Here is a 22,708-nt window from a genome sequence, read left to right on the forward strand (position 1 = left end):
GCCAAGATAATGGGTTGGAGTTTTTGCCTGAGGATTCTGGGAAGACATGGAAGGTATTGAGATAAAAGGTCTCTGAGGAGGTCAGTGTGGGAGACAACTGTTATATGTCAGGCTGGAGACCACATTTATGAGAACACAGATGCGTGACTTAATAGATGGCAAGAAAATGCCTCTTCTAGGACTATTAGAACCCAAGCCAAGAGTCAGAGGGGAGCAAAGAAGCCTTCCAAACCAACCTCAGGATGGTCTCACTGGTACAGCAGTTTTCAAAGGGGATCATGTAGCCCACTTCGTGTCCAATGTTAACATCCATCTCGTCCGCCACTCGCAGGGCGAGCTGAACTGCCGTCTGCTTGTGGACCTGGGTGCAGATCACGCTCCCGTGTTGGTAGTGGATGGAAAGGCAATATTCAGCACACCACTGAGGAACCTTTAATAGGCAACAATGACAGGATCAGTGCTCACTAGGAAGGACAAACGACGACAGACAAACTGAAAACACAAAACAACCAAGGGGCTCGTTCTTTCTGGTTGCAGGATTCACTTTACTTTTTTCAATTTTATTTTTACTTTTCATTCTTTTTTCTTCTTGTGCTGGTACTAGAGCCTGAACTTAGGGCTTCATGATCTCCTGCAGCCATTTTACTCCCATCTGAGCCTTGCCTCTATCCAGGGTTCACGTCCTAAAGGACTTTTCTCCTATCCATGAATCATCAGTGGACTGAATTAAATCTCATAGAGTGATACTCTGAGCAATCTGAATTATGTGCTGCTATTACTACTCAAAATTTAAAAATATAAGGATATATGTAAGGCACCAGTGGCTCACATCTGTAATCCTAGCTATTCAAGGGTGGGAACAGAGATCTGAGAATCAGTGTTCAAAAGCCAGCCTGGGCAGGAAAATTTGAAGCCAGGAACGAAGTCTGTGAGACTACTATTTCTAATTAGTCACTCAAAAAGTCACAAGTGGACTGTGGCTCAAGTGATAAGATTGCAGCCTTGAGAAAAAAAAGAAAAGGCAAGGAATAGTCCCCAGGAACAGAGTTCAAGCCTTAGTACCAGCACAAAAAAGACATATGTTTTTGTTTTTTTGTTTTTTTTTGGGTCCGGTCGTGGGGCCTGAACTCTGGGCCTGGGCGCTGTCCTTCAGCTCTTCAGCTCAAGGCTAGCATTCTACCACTTGAACCACAGCGCCACTTCCGGCTTTTTTCTTTTTGCTTATATGGTGCTGAGGAATCGAACCCAGGGCCTCAGGCATGCAAGGCAAGCGCTCTACCACTGAGCCACCTTCCCAGCCCCAAAAAGACATATGTTTTAAAAGGGAAACTGTAAAACCATATCTAACTCACAGATTAAAAGGTAGAATAAAAATGAAAATGAAAAAAAATCATGTTTTTCTTTGTTTTTGTCAATCATGGGCTTGTATTCAGGGCCTGGGTGCTGTCCCTGAGCTCTTTTGCTCAAGACTTAGTGCTCTACCACTTTGAGCCACAGGTCCACTTTCTTTTTTTTTTTTTTTGGTGAGTGGTTAATTGAAGAATCTCACAGGGACTTTCCTGCCTGGGCTGGCTTCGAGCCGTGATCCTCAGATCTCAGCCTCCTGAGTAGCTATGATTACAGCAGGAGCAAGCAGGGCTCAGCAAAAAAAAAAAAGTATTTAAAATTTTTCAAAGACTAATATATTCACAGATCACAATTAAAACAGCTTCTTGTATCAGCTATTATAAGTAGTGTAAGTAGTGTATATATTAAATATCACTTAAATGAAAAATGACTCAAAATTAAAGCATTTACATTTAAATTTACATGCTCATAACAAATAACCACATAAGTCTATTTAACTTTTCTCTGGCAATAGAAGCTAAAATATCCTGGCAATTTATTACCTAAAAATAAAGTGAGTCAGATAATCAACCAACTCATGTGGATTTGGAAAGAACTGATTGCAAGCACCCCTGCTCTTCAGCTATTTTATTTGAAAAATCCTTTTATCTAACATGTTATGTATTGGCTGATTTTTATCAAGTTAATTTATGTATTAGGAGAATATACTAAATTCATTTCTGTGACACTGTTTACTAATTAAGCTTTGATACATCCATTAAAAATAATTTCAAGAGTTTTAAAATAGATCTGAGGTACTGAAACCTTGTAACAGTTTTAATTGTCTTGAGGTCTGCTATTTACTAGACTCATCGTGTAAATAGATTTTAATCTTGGGTTTTTAATCTCACTATAATTTGATAGCACTAATAATTCCAAAATGATTTGCTGCTGTGGCTGCATATCTGCAGTGATTAAAAAGTACAAATGTATTTATTCCATTAAGGTTAAGATAGGCCTATCTTAATGCTTGCTTTATTTTGTAAAAGGAAGAAATTGTAGGATGCTGTAGTTGGGAAATCCAGAATTGAGGCATGACCTAGGGATAATTAAGTACCTACAGGACCCCAGTCAGGGTCACGACTTCTCTACTTTTGCTTCCTTACTTGTAAAATAAGTGTATTTAGGGCACAACAACTGCCCTTCGAGTTTCAGGTCCCCGGTGCTTTCTCCAAGGCTTGGTGTAACCCCCTCCAACTCACTTCTGGGCATCGGTGGGCTCCCCGGGGGGGGGGGCGCGGGCGTGTCAGTGCCCAAAGCCATGACTCCTCATACCCTGAACTGGGCTGTGGCCTCTGACAGAGAGGAGGCCCATCTTCTGGGTCACCAAATTACTCCAGTGCTCAATAACTATATGCTAAGTGCACAGAATGATTTCATATACTTTCCAGAAATGTTTAAAAATTCTATTACCGGGCTGGGAAGGTGGCTCAGTGGTAGAGCGCTTGCCTTGCATGCCTGAGGCCCTGGGTTTGATTCCTCAGCACCACATAAGCAAAAAGAAAAAAGCCGGAAGTGGCGCTGTGGCTCAAGTGGTAGAGAGCTAGCCTTGAGCTGAAGAGCTGAGGGACAGCGCCCAGGCCCAGAGTTCAGGCCCCACGACCGGACCCCCCCCTACCAAAAAAAATTCTATTATCCTATATAGTCTACCTTGAATTCTAACCTAACTAGGAATTCACATAAAACTTTGTCTCCCTCATTCTCTGACAAGTAATGTTCTTTTCTTTTCTTTTTTTCTGGTTGTGGGGCTTCAACTCAGGACCTGGGTGCTGTCCCTGAGCTCTTTTGCTCAAGGCTAGCACTATACCAGTTTGAGCCTCAGCTCCATTTCTAGTTTTCTGTTTTTTGTTTTGGAGTGGTTAATTGGACATAAGAGTCTCACAGGGACTTTCCTGCCTGGGCTGGCTTTGAATGGCAATCCTCAGATCTCAGCCTCCTGAGTAGCTATGATTATAGAAGTGAGCCCAGCATCTGGCTGTAAGTGATGTTCTTATTCTTGACAAATCCTTACCTGCAACCTGATTTCCTTCCTGTCTGAGTTCACCATTTAGGGTTCCTGGCCAAGAACTTGGATAGCACTTAGATGCAAAGCTTTGTTAAAATCACCTTTTGAAATTTTAGCTCCCCAATAAGGAGGAAGGCTCATAAGCACATAAATGTGGTTCACATTTGTTTCTAATATTAGCAATGGACATGGTAGGGACAGTAGGCATTTGGATGCATGGATGGTTGTGTGGATAAGAACTTCGACATCAATATCAACATTATCATCATCATCATGGAGAAAACAGAGCACTAGTGCTCATTCCTGTAATCCTAGCTACTAAGGAGATTGAAATCTGAGGATCAAGTTTCAGAGCCAGCCAGGACAGGTAAGTCATTAGACTCTTACCACCAATTACCAGGAAAAAGCTGAAAGTGGAGAATTATCTCAAATTACAGAACACCACTCTTGAGTGAAAAGGTTAAGGGACAGTGCCCAGGCCCTGAGTTCAGTACCAACACACACACACACATACACACTAAAAAAAGGGAGAGAGAAAAATTGGGGCTCAGGACTATGCATGGGAGAGAAGTAGTAACAAGACCATAACAAGACCAAGGGTCATTTCTTTCAGGGGAAGAATAAGTAGTACTCACAGCTAATTGTATCAGAAAAAAACAAATATTACATGGTTTCTAATTTAATATACTGAAGTTAATGCCACAACTAACAAGAAATTAGTGAAACAAAAGGGATGAATGAAATGATACAGCAGTGTTCTTTTGGGGGGAAGGAGGAGTTAGCAGGCTAGGAGGTAACATTTGGGAAGTCAAGATGGCAGCCAGTGGTAAGATCACCTAATCAATGATGACATCAGGTGAGATAGCTTGAGAGTGACCTCAAAAGAGGCTGGACCCTGAGAGGCAAATGGGGTGGGTGCTCTCAGGGAGCGATGGAGGCCACAAGGAAACAGAACTAGCACAGTCCTTCTGTACAACAAATAAAACGTGAAGTGGAAGACTGGGCATAATGTATTTTGCTTAGAGGCCACATTCACAGCTGAGCAAAAAAATCACAGCTACTCACAGAAAGCCCACTCAGTTGTGGCTCTGACTAGACAAGATGTAACAATGATACACAGATTCTAACAGCAGGGAGGTTCTGAAGAGATGAAGAAGCTGCGTGGGACTGTGTCCTGTGTTAGACTTTCTGTACTGGAGTACTCTGGATCACTCTAGGCAAGCTAAAATGTTCTGATTTCAACTCTTCAGAAAACTCAAAGCACTGGCTGGAAATGTGGACATTTGATAATTTCAGGGGACATTAAGCATGGAGCTTTCCAAGGAACTCTAGCTTTGGCTGCTCTGTGATAAATGCTGCATCAGTGCTGCTGCTCTGATCCTGATTATCCTCACCTGGAACTTCTCCATTGTCCCAGGAGCACCCTCCCCTGCTCACAGGAATACCTGTGGAAGAGGCCTCACTTCTCTCTGGAAGATCTTCCCCACCAGGACATAGGGTGAGCAGGTGCCCAGCAGGCACTGTGGGAACCAGGGAAGCGTGGGAAACTCCATTTGGCTCAGTTCTGTCTTCAGAGAAACTAAATTCCAGGCCATTGTGACTTAAATGGCACTTAACATGTAGCAAGAGTTACACAGCATGATGAAAAAAAAAACTGAACTGCTCCTTTAACAGTTTTATAAAGTCTTATAAAGCAACTTGTCTGGGAGTTTTGGCAACATACAACTCTCAAATTTATATACTCTGATGGGACATCTTTTTTCAGTCTGCATCTAAACGCAGCTTTATGTACTGAGATGTGCCCACATGTTCAAGTCTGAGCAGTGAGGTGTGCCTTGTCCTCTGGCCCAAAGAAGGTCTGGGCTTGATGGGACACATTAGAACAGGTGATAAGAACATGCAAATTGGTCTCTTATCTCCTGCCTGCAAGGAAATCATAGGATTCAGGCCAACCTGCTGCTATGGTAAGATGGGTGGGTAGCCAAGACCTAACCTGTCAGCTGCAGTGCTGGTGGAGCTCAGCAGCTTAAATGTATTCAGAAGTAAGGTGGTGTGCACAGAGGCAGGGCTGCTCGATTCTGGGGGACTCAGTGTCCAGGGTCCTCAGGTCAGTTGAAGAGATATTCTGTAAGACTCCTCGTCAAGCTGCAGATCAAAACCAAGGGAGCAACAGCAGAAAACTTTGGGTATGACCTTGCGGCCATAGTGGCAAAGTATGCCTGCAAGAACAGTAACTATGTTGGACTTCTTCTTTCTATCCCCTGCCAGAGAGTTTCTCATCTAATGATAACATGGTTAAATAATACATACGTAAAAAAAGACCTCTGTGAGACAAATACATTCTGTCAGACACAACCTAGCCCCAGAGACTCCCAGACCTTCACTTAAAACACTAATCTGTCCACAAGGCTAGACTCCTCTTCTGCCTTCTTCTCTCAGTATGCCTAGCACTTGCAGTCCTGTGGCTAGCACCAGGATCCCAATCATGAACTGCATTTCAGTGCCAGGACAATCACACAATTTACAAGTTGAAAGGAATCCGAGAGGCCACCAGTTCACCCAAGGTAGGAATCCTTCCAGATTCCCACAAAATGTCTATGCCCAAGCCCGTATTGCCCAGTGTGATCCGACATGTCAGAACACTCGCTGAGGGGCCTTCCTGGAACAAATGTCACACATCACTGGATAGCCACTATGTACAGGTCTGGGCTTTGGGTGAATACAGGTAAAATATATCAGGAGAAAGAAAATGGTGGTGAAGTTTATTAGGCCAATGAAATGGAGTCAATGCCATTTGCTTCTTTCATTTTTCTTCTTTTTCTTTTTCTGGAAAGCAGCAAAAATTGTATTTAGTAAAGCAGAACAAGTAGGGAGAAATATGAAAGAAAAGAATACCTCCTTATCCAACATGCAAGAGGCAGGGGCAAACATCCATCGAATATGTGCTTTTTAACTCTGGTGGTGCTGGGGCTTAAGCTTAGGGTCTCCCACTTGCTAGGCAGGTGTTCTACCATGCTAGCCACGCCTACACCCTGCTTCTTCATGAAAATCTCAGTTATTTCATGCTCAGACCCCTCCCTGCCTCTCTATTTGTGAAAAAATTTAGGTAGGAAAAGAAGGCAAAGTACAGTTCTAAAAATGTTCTGCTTTCTTTTGACTCTTTCGTAAGCTTGCCCTAAAAATGAAATAGAAAAAGGCTCTTCAGATAGAGGGGAAGTGCCCTCCTCCTTTCCAGGACACTCACAAAAAAGCCTTCATAGCATCTGTTCCAAAGACACAGGAGGTTTAAGATCTTTGGATTCACACTGGCTTTTCTTTGAAATGCTTAAAACAGAGGAACAAGAAAGTACAGACTCTTGAAAGAGACAAATATTTTTAAAAAATCAAATGGTTTCCTGAATTAAGAAATCAATGAACAGTTTTTTCCCTCATCACTTGAGTACATTATTGACTTCTCTGAAACTAAAGGTACTTACTGCCTTCCCCTTAAACAGAAAATAAGCATGAATCACTAAAATGGCTTAATGATAAAAATAACAGAAACCATGGCTAAGCATTAATATATTATAAATTCTAATTCTAATTCTAAAAGAATACAAATTCCTATAGAAAACTCAAATATATGTGTTTGTATATATGTCTCTGTGTATGTGTGTGTGTGTGTGTATACACAAACTGGTATGAAGCTGCTGAGCACTGGTGGCTCACACCTGTGATCCTAACTACTCAGAAGGCTGAGATCTGAGGATCAAGGTTCAAAGCCAGCCCAGGCAGAAAAGTCCCTGTAAGATTCTTATCTCCAACTAACCACTCAAGAACTGGAAGTGGTGCTGTGGCTCAAAGAGGTAGAGCACTATCCTGGAGTGAAAGAGCTCAAGAACAGCACCCTGGCCCTGAGTTCAAGCCCCACAACTGACAAGCAAAAAAAATCTAGTATGAAGCCAGACTAGTAGCTTATAACTAGAATCCTAGCTACTTAGGAGGCTGAGATCTGAGGATCATAGTTGGAAGTCAGCCTGAGCAAAAGAGTCCATGAGACTTTTATCTCTAATTAACCACCAAAAATGCTCGAGTGGTAGAACACTAGCCTTGAGCAAAAGAGCTTAGGGACAGAGCCCAGGCCCTGAGTTCAAGCCCTAGGACAGGCACAAGAAAACAACAACAGCAACAACAGTATGAGTTAGCAATTTTGAAACTATGACTAAGAGTCCTAGTAAGTAAGGATATTCTGAACAAGACAGCCATGTTTCTCATAAAGAATTTACAAATATGGAAACAGAGAAGACTGCAGTGAGCGCTGTGGTGCTGACTGGTGTTGGAGGCATCAGGATGAACATTTACTAACAGGGAAAAGGAAGCATGAGAGATACATAAATAGAAATATGAGGAGGTAGAAAACAATAAAAAGAGAGAAATTGAGGAAGATAGAGGGAAATAAAATACTAGAGAGACAAAAAGACAAACAGCTATGTAGACAGATGGACAGACAAGTGTGCAAGTAGGTGTACTCTCATACATAGTTCCTCATTCAAGGGGCACAACTACTGCAGCCATCCTGGTTCTAAATGCAATTTGCTGCTAAAAGAAACAAGAATCCTTGAGAAAAATGACTGGGACAGGAAACACACTGGATGAACCTGGAAGAATAGCTAAAGAGCTCAAAACTCATGCAGACAAGACAGAGGGACAAAGACATCGTTTGAGGGGGTCCACTAGCCACATCCAGGACAACTCAAACAACAAAATTAATGGGCTATTAAAAATTATAATTCACAGAATGAGTCTACATGGATATGAATAGCTGAATAAATGAATAATAATGAAGAGAATGCTGAGCCTTACAGAAGACTTCCAAATAATAAATGAAGAAGGCATGACAGAATTAGACAAACCACCATTTGGCTACCACCAATGTAGTATTTAAAAGTTGAAGGAGTCACAGAAGCACTGGCGGGTCAGGGTATGACAACAGCCTACTTCAACAGTCAGAGTTCATATCTGAGCTGTGCAGGGGAAGGTGGGTTTTTTTTGTTTGTTTGTTTTTGGTTTTTTTTGGTCTTCAGGTTTGAACTCTGGGCCTGGGTGTGGCCCCAGAGTTTTGTGCTCAAGGCTAATGCTCTACCACAAGTGCCATACACATATTTATGGCTTTTTGCTGGCTAACTGGAGATCAAACACAGATTTGTTTCTCTAGGCTGGCTTCAAATCTCAATCCTCAGATCTCAGCTTTCTGAGTAGCTGAGATTACAGGAATAAGCTACCGTGACAATGAAATATAATGTAGTCTTGGACTGATTTCCAACAAGAAAATTATTCTATCAAAATTATGTAAGATTGATTAAATGTAATTGGGTAGATATTAGATAATAAGATACCAACATTTGCATTTCCTATTTTGATGATTATATAAAATATCTGATGTTTTATATATATATATACATACATAAATATATATATGTATATACATATACATATATATATATATATAGCATTTCACTGTTTTTGACATTCATTGAAATATATGGTGCAAAAGACATCACGTAATCATTCTAACCATCTCTTTATCTCTATGTTTGTTTTTCGTGTGTGTGTGTGTGTGTGTGTGTGTGTGTGTGTGTGTGTTTGAGACAGGGTCTTGCCATGTGTTATAAGTTTGTTCTCCAAGAACCCCTAGAATCACAACAATACACATAAAAATAAAGAACTGCCAGGCACCAGTGCCTCATGCCTATGATCTTAGCTACTCGGAGACTGAGATCTGAGGACCATGCCTGTAATCCTAGCTACTCAGGAGGCTGAGATCTGAGGATTGTGGTTCAAAGCCAGCCCGGGCAGGAAAGGTCATGAGACTTTTTTTTTTTTAATATTTTTTTATTATTGTGAAAATAGTGTACAGAGGGGTTACAATTACATGGGCAAGATAATGAGTACATTTCTTATCAAGCATTGTAGCCTCCTCTTTGTTTCCCCTTCCCATCCTATCCTCCCCCGCCCCCCCATGAGACTCATCTCCTAATGAATCACTCAGAAAACCGGAAGTGGCGCTGTGGCTCAAGTGGTAGAGCACTAGCCTTGATCTAAAGAGCTGAGGGACAGTGCCCAGGCCCAGAGTTGAAGCCCCATGACTGACAAAATAAATAAATAAAATAAAAATTAAAAAAAGAACTGTCTCTGCCAGGCAAAATCTACTTCTGCAGAAGGGTGTGCCATCAGCCAAAAATCTGGCAAGAAAGCACTGACAGGCTGCTCCCCTATTTATCCCTAATACAGCTGGCCCCACTCCTCCATTCCAATTGGCTGAGCTCAGGTTAACAGCCTGCTCATGACTGGCTAGTTTGAATAGGGTAAACTATATTTACATAATATGACTTTGAAATAAGATTAACAGTATACAAGTAATCTCAAAATATCATGGAACCCCCAAGCTATTTCTTTAACAATCTGAAGTGTGTCTTAATTCCACCTTTAAAAGAAATCAGTTTAAGACAAAAAACTTACATTTCAAAGATCCTTCCTTATCCCAAAGCAGCTCTTGTTTTCCTGAACAAAAAGCCAAGGCACCAGGCCAAAGCAGGAACTTTTAAGCAACACAGTTGGTTAGAAAAGACAGTTTCTCTCACATATGTAGCCCAGGCTAGTCTCAAACTCACATTCCTTCTGCCTCAGTCTCCTAAAGGCTGGGAATATAGGTATATATGACATACAGCAACATCAATTTATTCTTAAAAGGTGTGGAATTATGTGTATTCATAAGTGTGGAACAAGGATAGGGAAGAAGACAAAAAAATCAAGTGTGGTTAAATATTTCATAAGAAATCCAGGTGAAGGACATAAATCTCTGTATTGTTATTACAACTTTTTTAAAGTCTGGATTATCACAAAATAAAAACTTAAAGTTGGGGATATAGCTTAGTGGCAGAGGATTGCTTACCCTCTACAAATTCTTAGGCTTGCTTCCCCAGCATTAAAACAAAAACAAAAATAAACACACATACACACATATACACACACGTATACATGTATCCAGAAATTTTTTTAAAATTGCTACTTTGTCCACATAAATCAGAAAAATCATACTCATTTAAGTCTTAAAGTGAACTAAAATCAATCATTATAGCAGTAACTCATCAGAACAGGTAACAGAACATGACAAATCCTTGATATCAGATTATTAAAACACTGTCCCGCCCTCCCTCCGCTTTCTTCAAATTACAAGAAAGTGCCAAAGATAACAATCAACTTGGAATGATCAGTATACAGTGAAAAGTATTCTTTTTTTGTCCCAATTTGGAAATCATGTGATATGAGACAAGTGATCAAATCCCCTGGGTGCCATGTGAAAATGATGAGGTCCTTTCAGAGCTGGTCTGCTCTATTTTTTATCTTTTTCTTTTTTTCTTTTTTTTTCTTTTTGCCAGTCCTGGGGCTTGAACTCAGAGCCTGGGCACTATCACTGTTTCTTTTGCTCAAGGCTAGTACTCTACCACTTGAGCTACAGTGCCCCTTCTAGCTTTTCCTGTTTAGTGGTACTAAGGAACAGAATCCAGGGCTTCATGCATGCTAGGCAAGCACTCTACAACTAAGCTACATTCCCAGCCTTATTTCTTACATTTTAAGAATCTTCATCTTAAGACTAAAACATAGGGGCTGGGAAGATGGCTCAGTGGTAGAGCGCTTGCCTTGCATGCCTGAGGCCCTGGGTTTGATTCCTCAGCACCACATAAGCAAAAAAGAAAAAAGCCGGAAGTGGCGCTGTGGCTCAAGTGGTAGAGCACTAGCCTTGAGCTGAAGAGCTGAGGGACAGCGCCGAGGCCCAGAGTTTAAGCCCCACGACCGGACCCCCCCCAAAAAAAATAAATAAATAAAAAAGACTAAAACATAGATCTGACATAGATCTGACTTGAGTCAAATCCTAAAGTCTAAATACAACAACAAATTTGAAGTAAGTATTCATTAGCTATCTAACATGTTGACTACCCGACCACTGATGTGTAAACATAAAGGTTAATCCCCAAATTGCTGGTGGGAAAATAGCACCAATTACATCTTTTGGTACAATATGTATACAGAAGTAAATTATTCTAGAGGAAATTCTGTGATTCACTAAACATAATATCCATGTAAGTATTAGGTGTTATTCAGCTGTCAATTGATTTGGGTATTATTAATAAAAATAGAACCCTAGGCTGTGTTGTGTTAAATTACCTAAGTAATAAAAAGCATCGTAACACAAAAAGCAAAAGGTTTTTGTAGCTAGCCAGACACTGGTGGCTCATGCCTATAATCCTAGCTGTTCAGGAGGTTGATATCTGAGGATTATAGTTCAAAGCAGCCCAGGTAGCAAAGTCTGTGAGACCCCCATATCCAATTAACCTCCATAAGAAACTCCCCCCCCCAAAAAAAACGGGAAGTGGAGCTGAGGCTTCATGTGGTAGAGCAATATCGTTGAGCAAGCAATGCTCAGACCCTGAGTTCAAGCCCCAGGACCACAACTACAAACAAGGATTCTTTTTTTTACTCACCTGAGAGCTCTTGCCACATTTGGCATCTCCTGAAATAATCACAATTTGATTTTGCAACAGATTCTCCATAAAGGAGTATTTTTCTTTCCATATTGGGAGGTCTTCTCTTTCTTTGAGAAGTTTGTAATAGCGTGATGAGTATGGTAGTCCGTCAAAAGGGTTCACTTCCAGGTCCTCACAGGCCAGAACAACCTCCTCATCCCCATCACTGGATTCCAGGGACTCGGGAAAATAGCGCTTTTCTGAGGAGGAGTTTGGACACTCCAGTTCTTCATCCTCCATCTCCACAGGGCAGTTAGGGATCAAGTTTCTCCTTTCAACAGCCCATTGCTGACAGGGGAGGACACCTGGGTGTGTGTGCTTGTGCACACACAGCTGGACCTCCCAATGGAAGACTCTGAGGGTGCACCAAGTTACTTCCTCAAGCCAGTGTCATCTGTCCCTCGTTGCCTTGCTGGCCCACTTCAGCATTCAAGCATTCTTCAGTGTTCCATGACTGTCAATAATCCACGCTAGAAAACACATGGAGAAAGGATGTGAGATCAGCAAATGCTCTGTTTTTCTGCTAACAAGCGACTGTCTCTCCTTGCTGCTGTCACGCAGTCAGGAATACTAGGCTAAGCTGTTAAAGGCAGGTTGGCTGTAACTTTCTCCTGGCCAGTTTGGAAAAGGATGGCTGGCCGGCTGACCTCTCCCACAGCCCCTCACATCTGGGTCACTGTGAAAGGAAAAGCTGCTGGGAGAGGCTGGGAGAGGCGCATTGTATTCCGACTAGTCACGTGGGCACCTAATCCCAAGACAAAAGGGACCAGGAGTTTATAAAGGGAAGCTGAGAAGGCCAGTGGGTGCCCTTCCAGCACTATACCACAGTCTCTTCAGAAATCCCCAGCTTTATTACTGGGTAGCACTTAAGAAACCTTCATTTTACTTCTTCTTGTGCCAGTTTAAGAAGTAAAGGAAGATAATCTGTATTTCTTTTCACCTGAGGTTATAGGTGGCTTTTGCTAACTGTCTTGGTTTAGCTAGATCAAAAGTCTCCAGCTTATTTCTGGAGACATCAACATGGGAGATCCAAAAGCTAACAAAAGACAATTTCTATCTCAAGGAAGAGAGGACTGCCGGAAGAAGGGCAGGTTTACCCAGGGGTGCCTCCCCCACAGATCAGGTAGGTGGTCTCCCCTCAAATCACCAGCAACTGATAAGAACAGAACAAAAGCAATGCAGTCCATGCCTCACATGTGCCAAGTGGAAATGAAAAAGGAAGAAAACTCATAATGGCAAAACACAGTTCACAATGTGCTTGCACTATGCTCTTGCCTCACCGCAGCTTCACGTGGCTAGAGGAGAGCTTGGGGGCTGCTCCCTCAAGGGGCAGGAGGAAGAAAAGCACTCTCCTCTGATTAAGTGACTGCTCCAATAAGCTTTTTTAGGGCTAGCATTTGCTAGGGCTCAGGTTAATAAACGTAGGCACTGGACACACACATATGGATATTGTAAGGGCAGGAGAAAGAACAGGCTAGAACTTTTATGAACTCACATATGACAAAGCTAGAAGCAGGGGGGTTTAAATAACTATGAAGGTAGAGTTTTTAAAAGTTCATTTGAGCTGGGCACCAGTGGCTCACACTTGTAATCCTAGCTATTCAGAAAGGTGAGGTCTGAGGATCATGGTTTGAAGCCAGCCCAGGAAGAAAGTCTATGTGACTCTTATGTCCAGTAACTCACAAAAAAGAGAGCTGAAAATGAAGTATGGCTCAAATGGTGGAAAACTAGTCTTGAACACAAAAGCTCAGGAACAGTGCCAGACCTGGAGTTCAAGCCCCAGGACTGGCACAAAAAAAAAAAAAAAAAAAAAAAAAAGAAAGACAACATTTTGAGCCAGATTCTGGTAGCTCACACCTCTTCAGGAGGCTGAGATCTGAGGACTACTGTTTGAAGTCAGTCAGGCAGAAAACTCTCTGAGATTCTTAGTTCTAATTAATCAGCAAAAAGTTGGAAATAGAAATTTGGTTGAAGTGGTAGAGTGCCAGCCTTGATGCCTTAAAAAAAAAGTGAGAGGGAGACCCTGAGTTCAAGTACCACTACTGACACAAAACCTTTCATTCTGAAAGCCACTGTTCCAATTAAAATTGAATCGCAATGGTATGCAATACAAATACCTTACTATGGATTTACTTTGTAACTCTTCCCTGCCCAGGCCAGGCCAGACCCTAGACAAGAACCAGAAAACATTAGCTTGACATGCCAGGACAAGCATGCACTGAGATGCTATCCAACAATCAGAAGTTTCTCCTGCCAGAAGTTTAAATTGAGCTTCCAATTCAAGTTTTCTTTTTTTCTCATTAGGATTTCTCCTAAAGATTTTAGAACTATGTGTGGATTTAACTACAATTATAACCATCAATTCTCTTAAGAACTCTCTATTTTAACCAGTTAAAGAAAAAAAAATAGGCTGGCACTAATGGCTCACACCTGTAATTCTAACTACTTAGGAGGCTGAGATTTGAGGATTTGGGTTAAAAACAAGACTGGGTAGGAAAATCTGTGAGAATCTTACCTCCAATAAACTAAAGTGGTGCTGTGGCTCAAAGTGGTAGGGTGCTAGCCTAAAGCAAAAGAGCTCAGGGACAGTGCCCAAGCCCATGACTGAAAAAAAAAATACAGCTAGCTGAGTGCCAAGGAGGATCCCAGTTCAAAGCTAGACTGGGCAGAAAGTCTCTGAGATTCTATCTCCAATTAAACAGCAAAAAATGGCTGGAATATGGCAGAGTATCAGCTGCAAGCAAGGAAGGCCATCAAGCTAGTGGTCCTGAGTTCAAGCCTAGGGACCAGCCACCTTCCACAAGTATAATATTTTTACTACATATGTTGCTGTTAACTTATACTACTCCCTGAGTGTAACAATCTTGGAATTAAGGTGACTGGATTTCTCTAAAAAAGCTTATCTATATTAGAAATCTTGCAGATTGACTGACTGGAACATCACCATTGTGGAGAAAAAGAATATTGCCATCAGAATTATCTTAGGTTATCTTTAGTGTCCTTAATAGCCACTTACCAATCACCTTATCTGATGTAACATCTTTTGGACTGTTAGGTAAAACTCTTGGGATGTACTGGTACACTCAGCAGGCCCCTAGCTCCACCAACCCTACAGCCAAGAATGTTAAAACCTGTGAACCCGACAGAAGAGATCGCCCACTTTGCTGTGACCTTTCTAATCTGATCCCTGCATCATTGCATTTGGGAAAGTGCACTCCTTCACAACTTTCTCTTGTTCTGGACTATAAAAGCTCATGTGACCCTTTCCACAGTGGAACCTATCACTCAGAGTGACCTGACCTGTATTCCCAGGCCCAGTCACTCACATCTGGCTCAGAGTAAACGATCTCATGCTCTTTAGAGCAAAAGCTTGTGTTGTGTCAACCACGCAGTGACCACTTGGAACCCTTGGGGCCATCTAGAGAGCCCTTCCGCCCAGTTCTCCTTCTAGAGCCCTAAGGCCCAGTTGATTCTCAGTCCCACATCACTGAACTGTGGGTGTATGAAAGATGGCGAGGAAGTGTTGCCCCTACGCCAATGGGACAGTGAGCCTGAGGGCCAGTGACAGACTCGCTGTGACCTAGAGAAGGCAGCGATGGGCCTCTGAGTCACTTCCAAGGCCCTCTGTGCTCAACACAGCGTCTAAACCAGTTTCCATTCCGGAATTCTGAGCCCCAGGTGTGGACAATTGGCTCACACCTCAACCCAAGCTCATGAGTGAGCTCTCTCAGAGGCTCCAGCCCCGTCCAGCCTTCGGATGATACAGACCCAGCCACCACCATGCTGAGCTCCCAATCCACATCCCAGAGAGGCCAGACCACCCAGAATCTCAAGAGGCCATAAATGCTACTGCCTAGTTTTTTTTTTTTGGGGGGGGGGCGGGGAGGGAGGTTGTCCTGCAACAACTGATAACCACACTTCAGCCTTCTAGATAAAATAGTTCAACTTTTCTTCATGACTCAGAATCTCCATTACAGAACTACAGAATAAAATGAGGTCTATAGATTTCTCCGCTGTGAGTGTCAAGGCCAAACTGCTGCATAGAGCCCTGCTGGCCCCCAGGAGTCCATGCCCAGGCCATCTTGTGGTCAGCATGCTTAGTGAGGCTCTTCCTGGCTCGTCTACCCTGCTCTCCTCCCTGTATTGAGAAGGGACAGTGGCAGGTATCCTGCTTGTCAGCACACCACGGGTCCTCGGGACTGCTTGTGAGCAGCTGGCACAGGGGAGGCCACATCTCCAAATGTGAGACTGGAGATTGGGAACTGCTCCACAATCTGTCCGCTTACCATCTTCGCTGTTTTTTTGGGGGGGAGGTCCGGTCGTGGGGCCTGAACTCTGGGCCTGGGCGCTGTCCCTCAGCTCTTCAGCTCAAGGCTAGTGCTCTACCACTTGAGCCACAGCGCCACTTCTGGCTTTTTTCTTTTTGCTTATGTGGTGCTGAGGAATCGAACCCAGGGCCTCATGCATGCAAGGCAAGTGCTCTACCACTGAGCCACCTTCCCAGCACCCCACTGTGTGTTTTTTTTTAAATCACTTTATTTAGATGTGTTGTTAGCTATAGCTTTCTCACTGGCAATTTCCACAGTTGTGAGCTCAAATGTTGTGGGTACTCATGAACCCACAGGCTGAACACACAATGCATAAGTCACTGTATGCTCTGCAGGGTTTTCTCACCTTCCATACTAATAGCTGACTGCATTCTGTTGCTGGCACCGCTCATAAACTGACAGGGTTCTAGGGTTCTCAGCCTTGATATGCCCATCTCTGGAACACCTGCGAATATGTTTCCCACAGCAGGACCAGGCAGGCCCGGCTCCTGGCCTTAAGGGGCTTACAGTCTAACTGAGATAGCTATTTTTTTAAATCAAAGCTTTACACTTAGTATCTGTTGATTATCTCTCATAACTCTTTATAGGAGTTATTATCTATGTGTACATGTAAAAGCAAATACTTGGTAATTAAAAAAGAAAAAGGATAGATCTTCAACAATTCCAACCCTAGAGTTAAATTCTCAGGTTGGGTAATAGGCTTGTAATCCTAGTTTCTTTAGAGGCTGAGATTTGGGATCATGCCCCAAAGCCAGTCTGGGCAAGAAAGTCTGTGAAATTCTTTTTTTTTTTTTTTGGTCGGGTGTGGGGCTTGAACTCTGGGCCTGGGCGCTGTCCCTCAGCTCTTCAGCTCAAGGAGAGCGCTCTACCACTTGAGCTACAGCGCCACTTCCGGTTTCTGGTGGTTTATTGGAGATAGGAGTCTCACGGTCTCTCCTGCTCGGGCTGGCTTTGAACCGCGATCCTCATATCTCAGCCTCCTGAGTAGCTAGGATTACAGGTGTGAGCCACCAGCGCCCGGCTTTCTGTGAAATTCTTATTGCCACTAAAAAGCCACAAGTGGAGCTGTGGCTCCAATGGGAGATGCCAGCCTAGAGTGAAAAAGCTAAGAGAGAGTGCACCCAGGCCCTCAGTTGAACCCCTACTAACACACACACACACACACACACACACACACACACACACACACACACACACACACACACACACACACACACACACACACACACACACACACACTTGTAATTCTTTTTTTATAAAACGAGATGTTAAAGTTCGGGTGTTGCCAAGCAGTGCAGATTTCTAGGAGACTCGATCTCTCCGGTGATACAGTGAACACTGCTCTGCAGTCCCAGAGTGGAACTGGAGAAGCACAGCTGCTGACTCTGCCCCTTTCTGGGAGCAGCTTGTGTACCAAAGGGGACTGACCCTGACTATGTGAAACCTTTGGCACCGAGCTGTAAAATGACTGCCAACACTGTTGCAGGGACTCATTCATTCACTTCTCTCTTCTTGCTTCCCAAAGGTGGGACTCATTTCTGAGCCGACTCTGCAACTCCTAAACGAGACACAGACTATGCAACAAGTGTTTGCTGAACTAACAATATACTTAGAATTTATGATTGTGGTGTTTGGAAAAGAGAGGTAACAAGGTACTATCAGGGAGTAATAACTGAGCTCAGGATAAGGAGCTGTTAATGTTGGAGAACAAGATCACTGGTCCACCATTCCACAGCTACTCCATACAAAGCGTGGTATGTGGCAACACAAGGAGCTGGTAGAGAACAGTAATCAACTCACTGCATCCGCCTCTGAAGAAGTCAGCTAACCAAACTATGTGTGGTGAACATAGCCCAGTGCTAGCCAGGCACAATGTCCACATCTCATTGCAAACCCGCAAGGCTTCGGTCTGTAGCCTGCGCTGTGAGCGCATGCTTCCATACTACTACAAAAATGAGACCAATAATGATAATAATGATGGTAATTCTGGCAATTAGCATTGGAGAGTGCTTGTTTCATACCAGATGTCATGCTAAGTGCTTAAGTACTTTATATGGATTATTTCATTTAAACCCTTAAGAACCCCATGGGGTTTTACTTATTTCCATTTTTCAAATGAGGAAATTTAGGCCTTCAGAGGTTTGGTTAATTTATGCTGCATTGAACAGCTCACGTGTGGCATAGAGCAGGAGCTTGGGGCTGGGCATTCTGTCTGACCCTAGCCTGACCTGGCACACTGCATGCACACTTAGCTTACCTGCCTTCCTTCCAGCTTGGTGGGAAAGAGGATGAGCCTGTGGCTTTCAGAAATACCACCATGAGTGCTGTCAGACAGCAAAACAAAAAAAAAAAAAAAAAAAAAAAGAGAAAGAAAAACATGGCATAGACTCACTTGTAAATCTCTTTTATAGATTGAAACACAATTCTAATTACCTTCATGGAATGACAGTCAAGCATTTAGTATGTAAACTTTACCTCTCAGGCGTGATATGCTTTAATTAAAACAATGCACTTAATCATTCCTTTCAGAAGGCTGCAGAATATAGTAGTACATACCTATGATCTCAGAGGGATGGGGCAGAGGAGTGATCTGGAGTTCAGGACCAGCACAGGAAGACAAAAGAGGGTGTTATTTCTTTTGACTATGTCGGTTCTCCTCCTTATTACTGGGGTTATTTGAACTTGGAGCCATGCCTCCAGCTCACATTAGCCTGTTTTAATAGAATTAACCACTGCCTAAATTTCCAGTATCTATTTTAAATATTTTGGAACAAGGTAGTGTCAAAATTCAAATTTTATTATCAATTCTTATTTCTAGACTTCTAACAAGTTGACACTGATTTTAACTAATCAAATCAACCGACCAACCCTCCACCCATCCATCCACCATCTGTGTCATAGGTACTTGGGTTTGAACTCAGTGTCTCAAACTTGCTCAGCTGGTCTTCTCCCACTGAGCCGGGTCTTGGGTTTTTGCCGGGGGCCAGCCTTAGACCTCAATCCCCCTACCTATGCTTCCCACATAGCTGTAACACCACCATGCCTTGTTCACTTGAGTTGAGGATTTCAGTAACTTTTTACTCAGGTTAGACTTAAACTATGATCCTTCCAATCTCTGTCTCCCAAGTAACTGGGATTACAGGCGTGTGTCACCAAACACAGCTTTTTATTTTTTTTTCATTTGCTTTGTACTCAGTATTGCCTCAAACCAAATACAGCTTGATCAATTCTGCAGTTTAAAAAAAAATCCTACATACCAATGGCAGTTTAAACATTAGACTTAGATCTAAGATTTCCTAATGCTTAAACATCAGAAAACACACCACTCTCCAGTTAAGTCTGCAGGTTAAGGCTTTCGTTAGAAGTTCAAATGACTAGAATACTCAGTGCTTTCAGGATTATTTTTATGCTTTCTTATGTCCTGATGGTATTAAAAACTAATTTATTCTTAGAAAAAGCAGAGCTAGTGTGGTATGGCTTATTTTGTATAGTCCAAGTTAAATATATGAGCTAATAGGATCCAAGAAAGCCAAGATCTAAAGAAAAGAGGTTCACCAGTCTCTTAAAGGAAGTTAACACATTTTACCTCAGGTATTTGTAAAATGAACTTTTAAGTAATTAATTTCATTTATTAAGACAAAGCCCAGGTTGGCCTTGAATTTACAATCCTCCTGCGTTAGCTTCCAAAGTGCTTAGGATTACCCACTCAGATCTCATCTTTTTTTTTTTTTTTTGGCCGGTCAGGGGGCTTGAAATCTGGGGCCTGGGTATTGTGGCCTGGGTATTGTTCCTGAGTGCTCAGCTCAAGGTGAGTGCTCTACCATTTGAGCCACAGTGCCACTTCTGGTTTTCTGGTGATTCATTAGAGGTAAGAGTCTCATGGACTTTCCTGTCCAGGCTGGCTTTGAACTGCAATCCTCAGATTGCAGCTTCCTGAGTAGCTAGGATTACACCTGTGAGCCACTGGCACCCAGCAGATCTCATCTTCTTTAAACAGTAATTACTTAAGACATCACCATGATTAATTTTTTTTTTTTGTCAGTTAATGGGGCCTGAACTCTGAGCTCTTCAGCTCAAGGCTAGCACTCTATCACTTGTGCCACAGCACCACTTCTAGCTTTTTTCTGCTTATGTGTTGCTGAGGAATCAAACTTAGGGCCTCATGCATGCGAGGCAAGCACTCTACCACTGAGCCAACTTCCCAGTCCCACCATGATTAATTTTTGAGGTTACATTTTACATTGAAGAACTACAAAGAATCAGAAACTTCCCTTTTCTGTTAACTGTTAATGGTAGCAGTTTTGCATTAGCATTAATAAAGTAATAATGGGACCTACACTGTGAGTGTGTGGCAGGTGGAGCAAAGCAGGGAATACGGGACAAGAGTGCCTCCAGAGTAGGGACTGTCATTTTTCCTGGTTTTCTGCTTACTTTTTTCTGGTCACAATTCTTCTGACTTCTTGGGTTTTAAAAGAACTCAGACACCCCTCCCACCCCCACCCCAATGTAATCTGTGTACCGTGGGGTCCCGTCCTTGACCTTCTCAAGTGCAGTTTTCCTGGAGAAAATAACATTTTAATTTCAATACAGTGATCCCTCACCTATCTCGGGAGTTCCAGTCCAGAGATCCTGGGGATAGTGACAATCAGCGAACTGGTAGCAGCGGTCCCTTGCCATTTGGTGGTTCACTTATTGCTGCCTTGCGGGTTTTCTCCTATTGTGGGGTGTCTGGAACCAAACTCCCACCATGGCTGAGGGATCACTATTAGTGTTTTTTAAAATACCCTCAACACAGTGAAGCTGCCAATAAGCTGACCACGATTTGGCGAGAGGCACGGCACTGAATGTTTAATATCACCTTGTTTTCCTCTCAGCCTTCTCTGCAGACCCTTCTCTGCAGACACCCAGCCCTGCTTGTTGGGCCGCTTGGGTGTCAATGGGGCACCTCACAGGACCACCCTCCCACAAAGACCATCTTCCTCTTGTGCTCCACATTTCAGCACAGAACAGTCCACCCCAGCTCCCCAAGCAGAGCCGAGACTCGTCCCAGGCTGCTCTTACCAGCCCTGCCTCCTGGCCTCCCTGGGGCCTGACAAGTCTGCCTTTCCCATGGCCCAGCCTCCCTGTTCCCACCACAGCCACTGTTAGTTACCCCAGCATTTCCTCACTCTTGTTCGGTCTCTAATTTTGGCTCTCCACGAATCTTTGATCCTCTCCACATGCAACAGTGATCATGTCACCAACCCAAATCCTTACTACCTTCAAGGAAAACCCACAGATCTTTCTGATCTAGCCCCTAATTTGCCTCTCTGGCTTCACTTCCTCAGCCTCTGCTGTCTTCTAATGTATGTGGCTGAACACAGGCACTGCCAAGAGCTGTGCGCTCTGTCGCTCTGTCTGTCTGTCTGTCTATCTGTCCGTCCGTCTGTCCGTCTGTCTGTCTGTCTCTCATCTTCTGCCCTTGCCCAAGCTATCCTCTGCCTAAGGAAGTACTCCTGCCTTCACACATCCATCTGGACATTTATTTCCTCAACACCCCAGAGCCAGGAAGGGCCTAACAAATGGAGACTGCAGTAAATGTTTCTCTATGCCAGAATCAATAAGTCTTTTATAGTTAAAACGTTCTTTACAACCTACAAGATCTTCATATCTATAGTCATATTTAATTAATTTTGATTCTCACTGGACTATTAGACAACCACTGCCAGTTAGTGGCATAGCTAGAGATGAATGCAATCGTCCTTGACTAAAAGCCTATCCTTTATTACTAACATACTCAAGTTACTAGGCACACACTATGTGCCTACTATGTGCCAAAAAGAATACAGGAGCTGCACAGGTTGTAAATTTAGCACCAAAAATGTCCAATCAGAGGTACAAGATCTGTGAACACATATGATGTGGAGAGAACATTTCACAAGAAAGCCTAATATAGCTAAGTGCTAAGCTACCTAAGAGCCCCCAGACAGGGAGCAAAGGGCACTTGGTGGTCATAGAGTACTCCAGGAAAACTTCTCAGGAGGGGAGGGAAGGGGAGGGGAGATGGCCAGGTCCCGTGAGGGATTACTGTGAGTCAGAGAGACAGCTGAAAGACAGGCAGGCATGCCGGGGGTACAAGGCCTACACCAGTCTACCGCAGGTTGGGGGACAATGCAAAAACATGCAAATGTACAAAAGTTTGATCATAATGTATCTTAAACTGAACTCCTTAATGTTCTAAAAGAGAGAGAGAAAAGGCACCCTAACTCTGGTATAAATACATATGTACCCCCCCCCCAATAAAACAAAGGCAAAAACAAAACCTTCTCCCACGGGGCTGGGAAGGTGGCTCAGTGGTAGAGCGCTTGCCTTGCATGCCTGAGGCCCTGGGTTCGATTCCTCAGCACCACATAAGCAAAAAGAAAAAAAGTGGTGCTGTGGCTCAA

The 22,708-nt window shown here is 43.1% G+C and overlaps 1 protein-coding gene across 2 annotated transcripts in view; it reads right to left on the minus strand.

Moving 5' to 3' along the window:
- The window catches only part of Dhx32 (DEAH-box helicase 32 (putative)), a 57,766-nt gene that overhangs the window by 26,463 nt on the left and 8,595 nt on the right, over positions 1–22,708 (minus strand). For both annotated transcript variants that reach the window (XM_070011338.1, XM_070011336.1), the window contains exons 2-3: positions 11,914–12,425; positions 237–430 (exon numbers count right to left, since the gene is read on the minus strand). In XM_070011338.1, the coding sequence (XP_069867439.1) occupies positions 237–430; positions 11,914–12,195 (476 nt within the window). In that variant the 5' untranslated portion in view covers positions 12,196–12,425. The remainder of the gene's footprint in view (positions 1–236; positions 431–11,913; positions 12,426–22,708) is intronic.

The sequence above is a fragment of the Dipodomys merriami genome, unplaced genomic scaffold (assembly GCF_024711535.1).
Source record: "Dipodomys merriami isolate MVZ:Mamm:240054 unplaced genomic scaffold, mDipMer1.0.p SCAF_82, whole genome shotgun sequence".
NCBI classification, from domain to species: Eukaryota; Metazoa; Chordata; class Mammalia; order Rodentia; family Heteromyidae; genus Dipodomys; species Dipodomys merriami.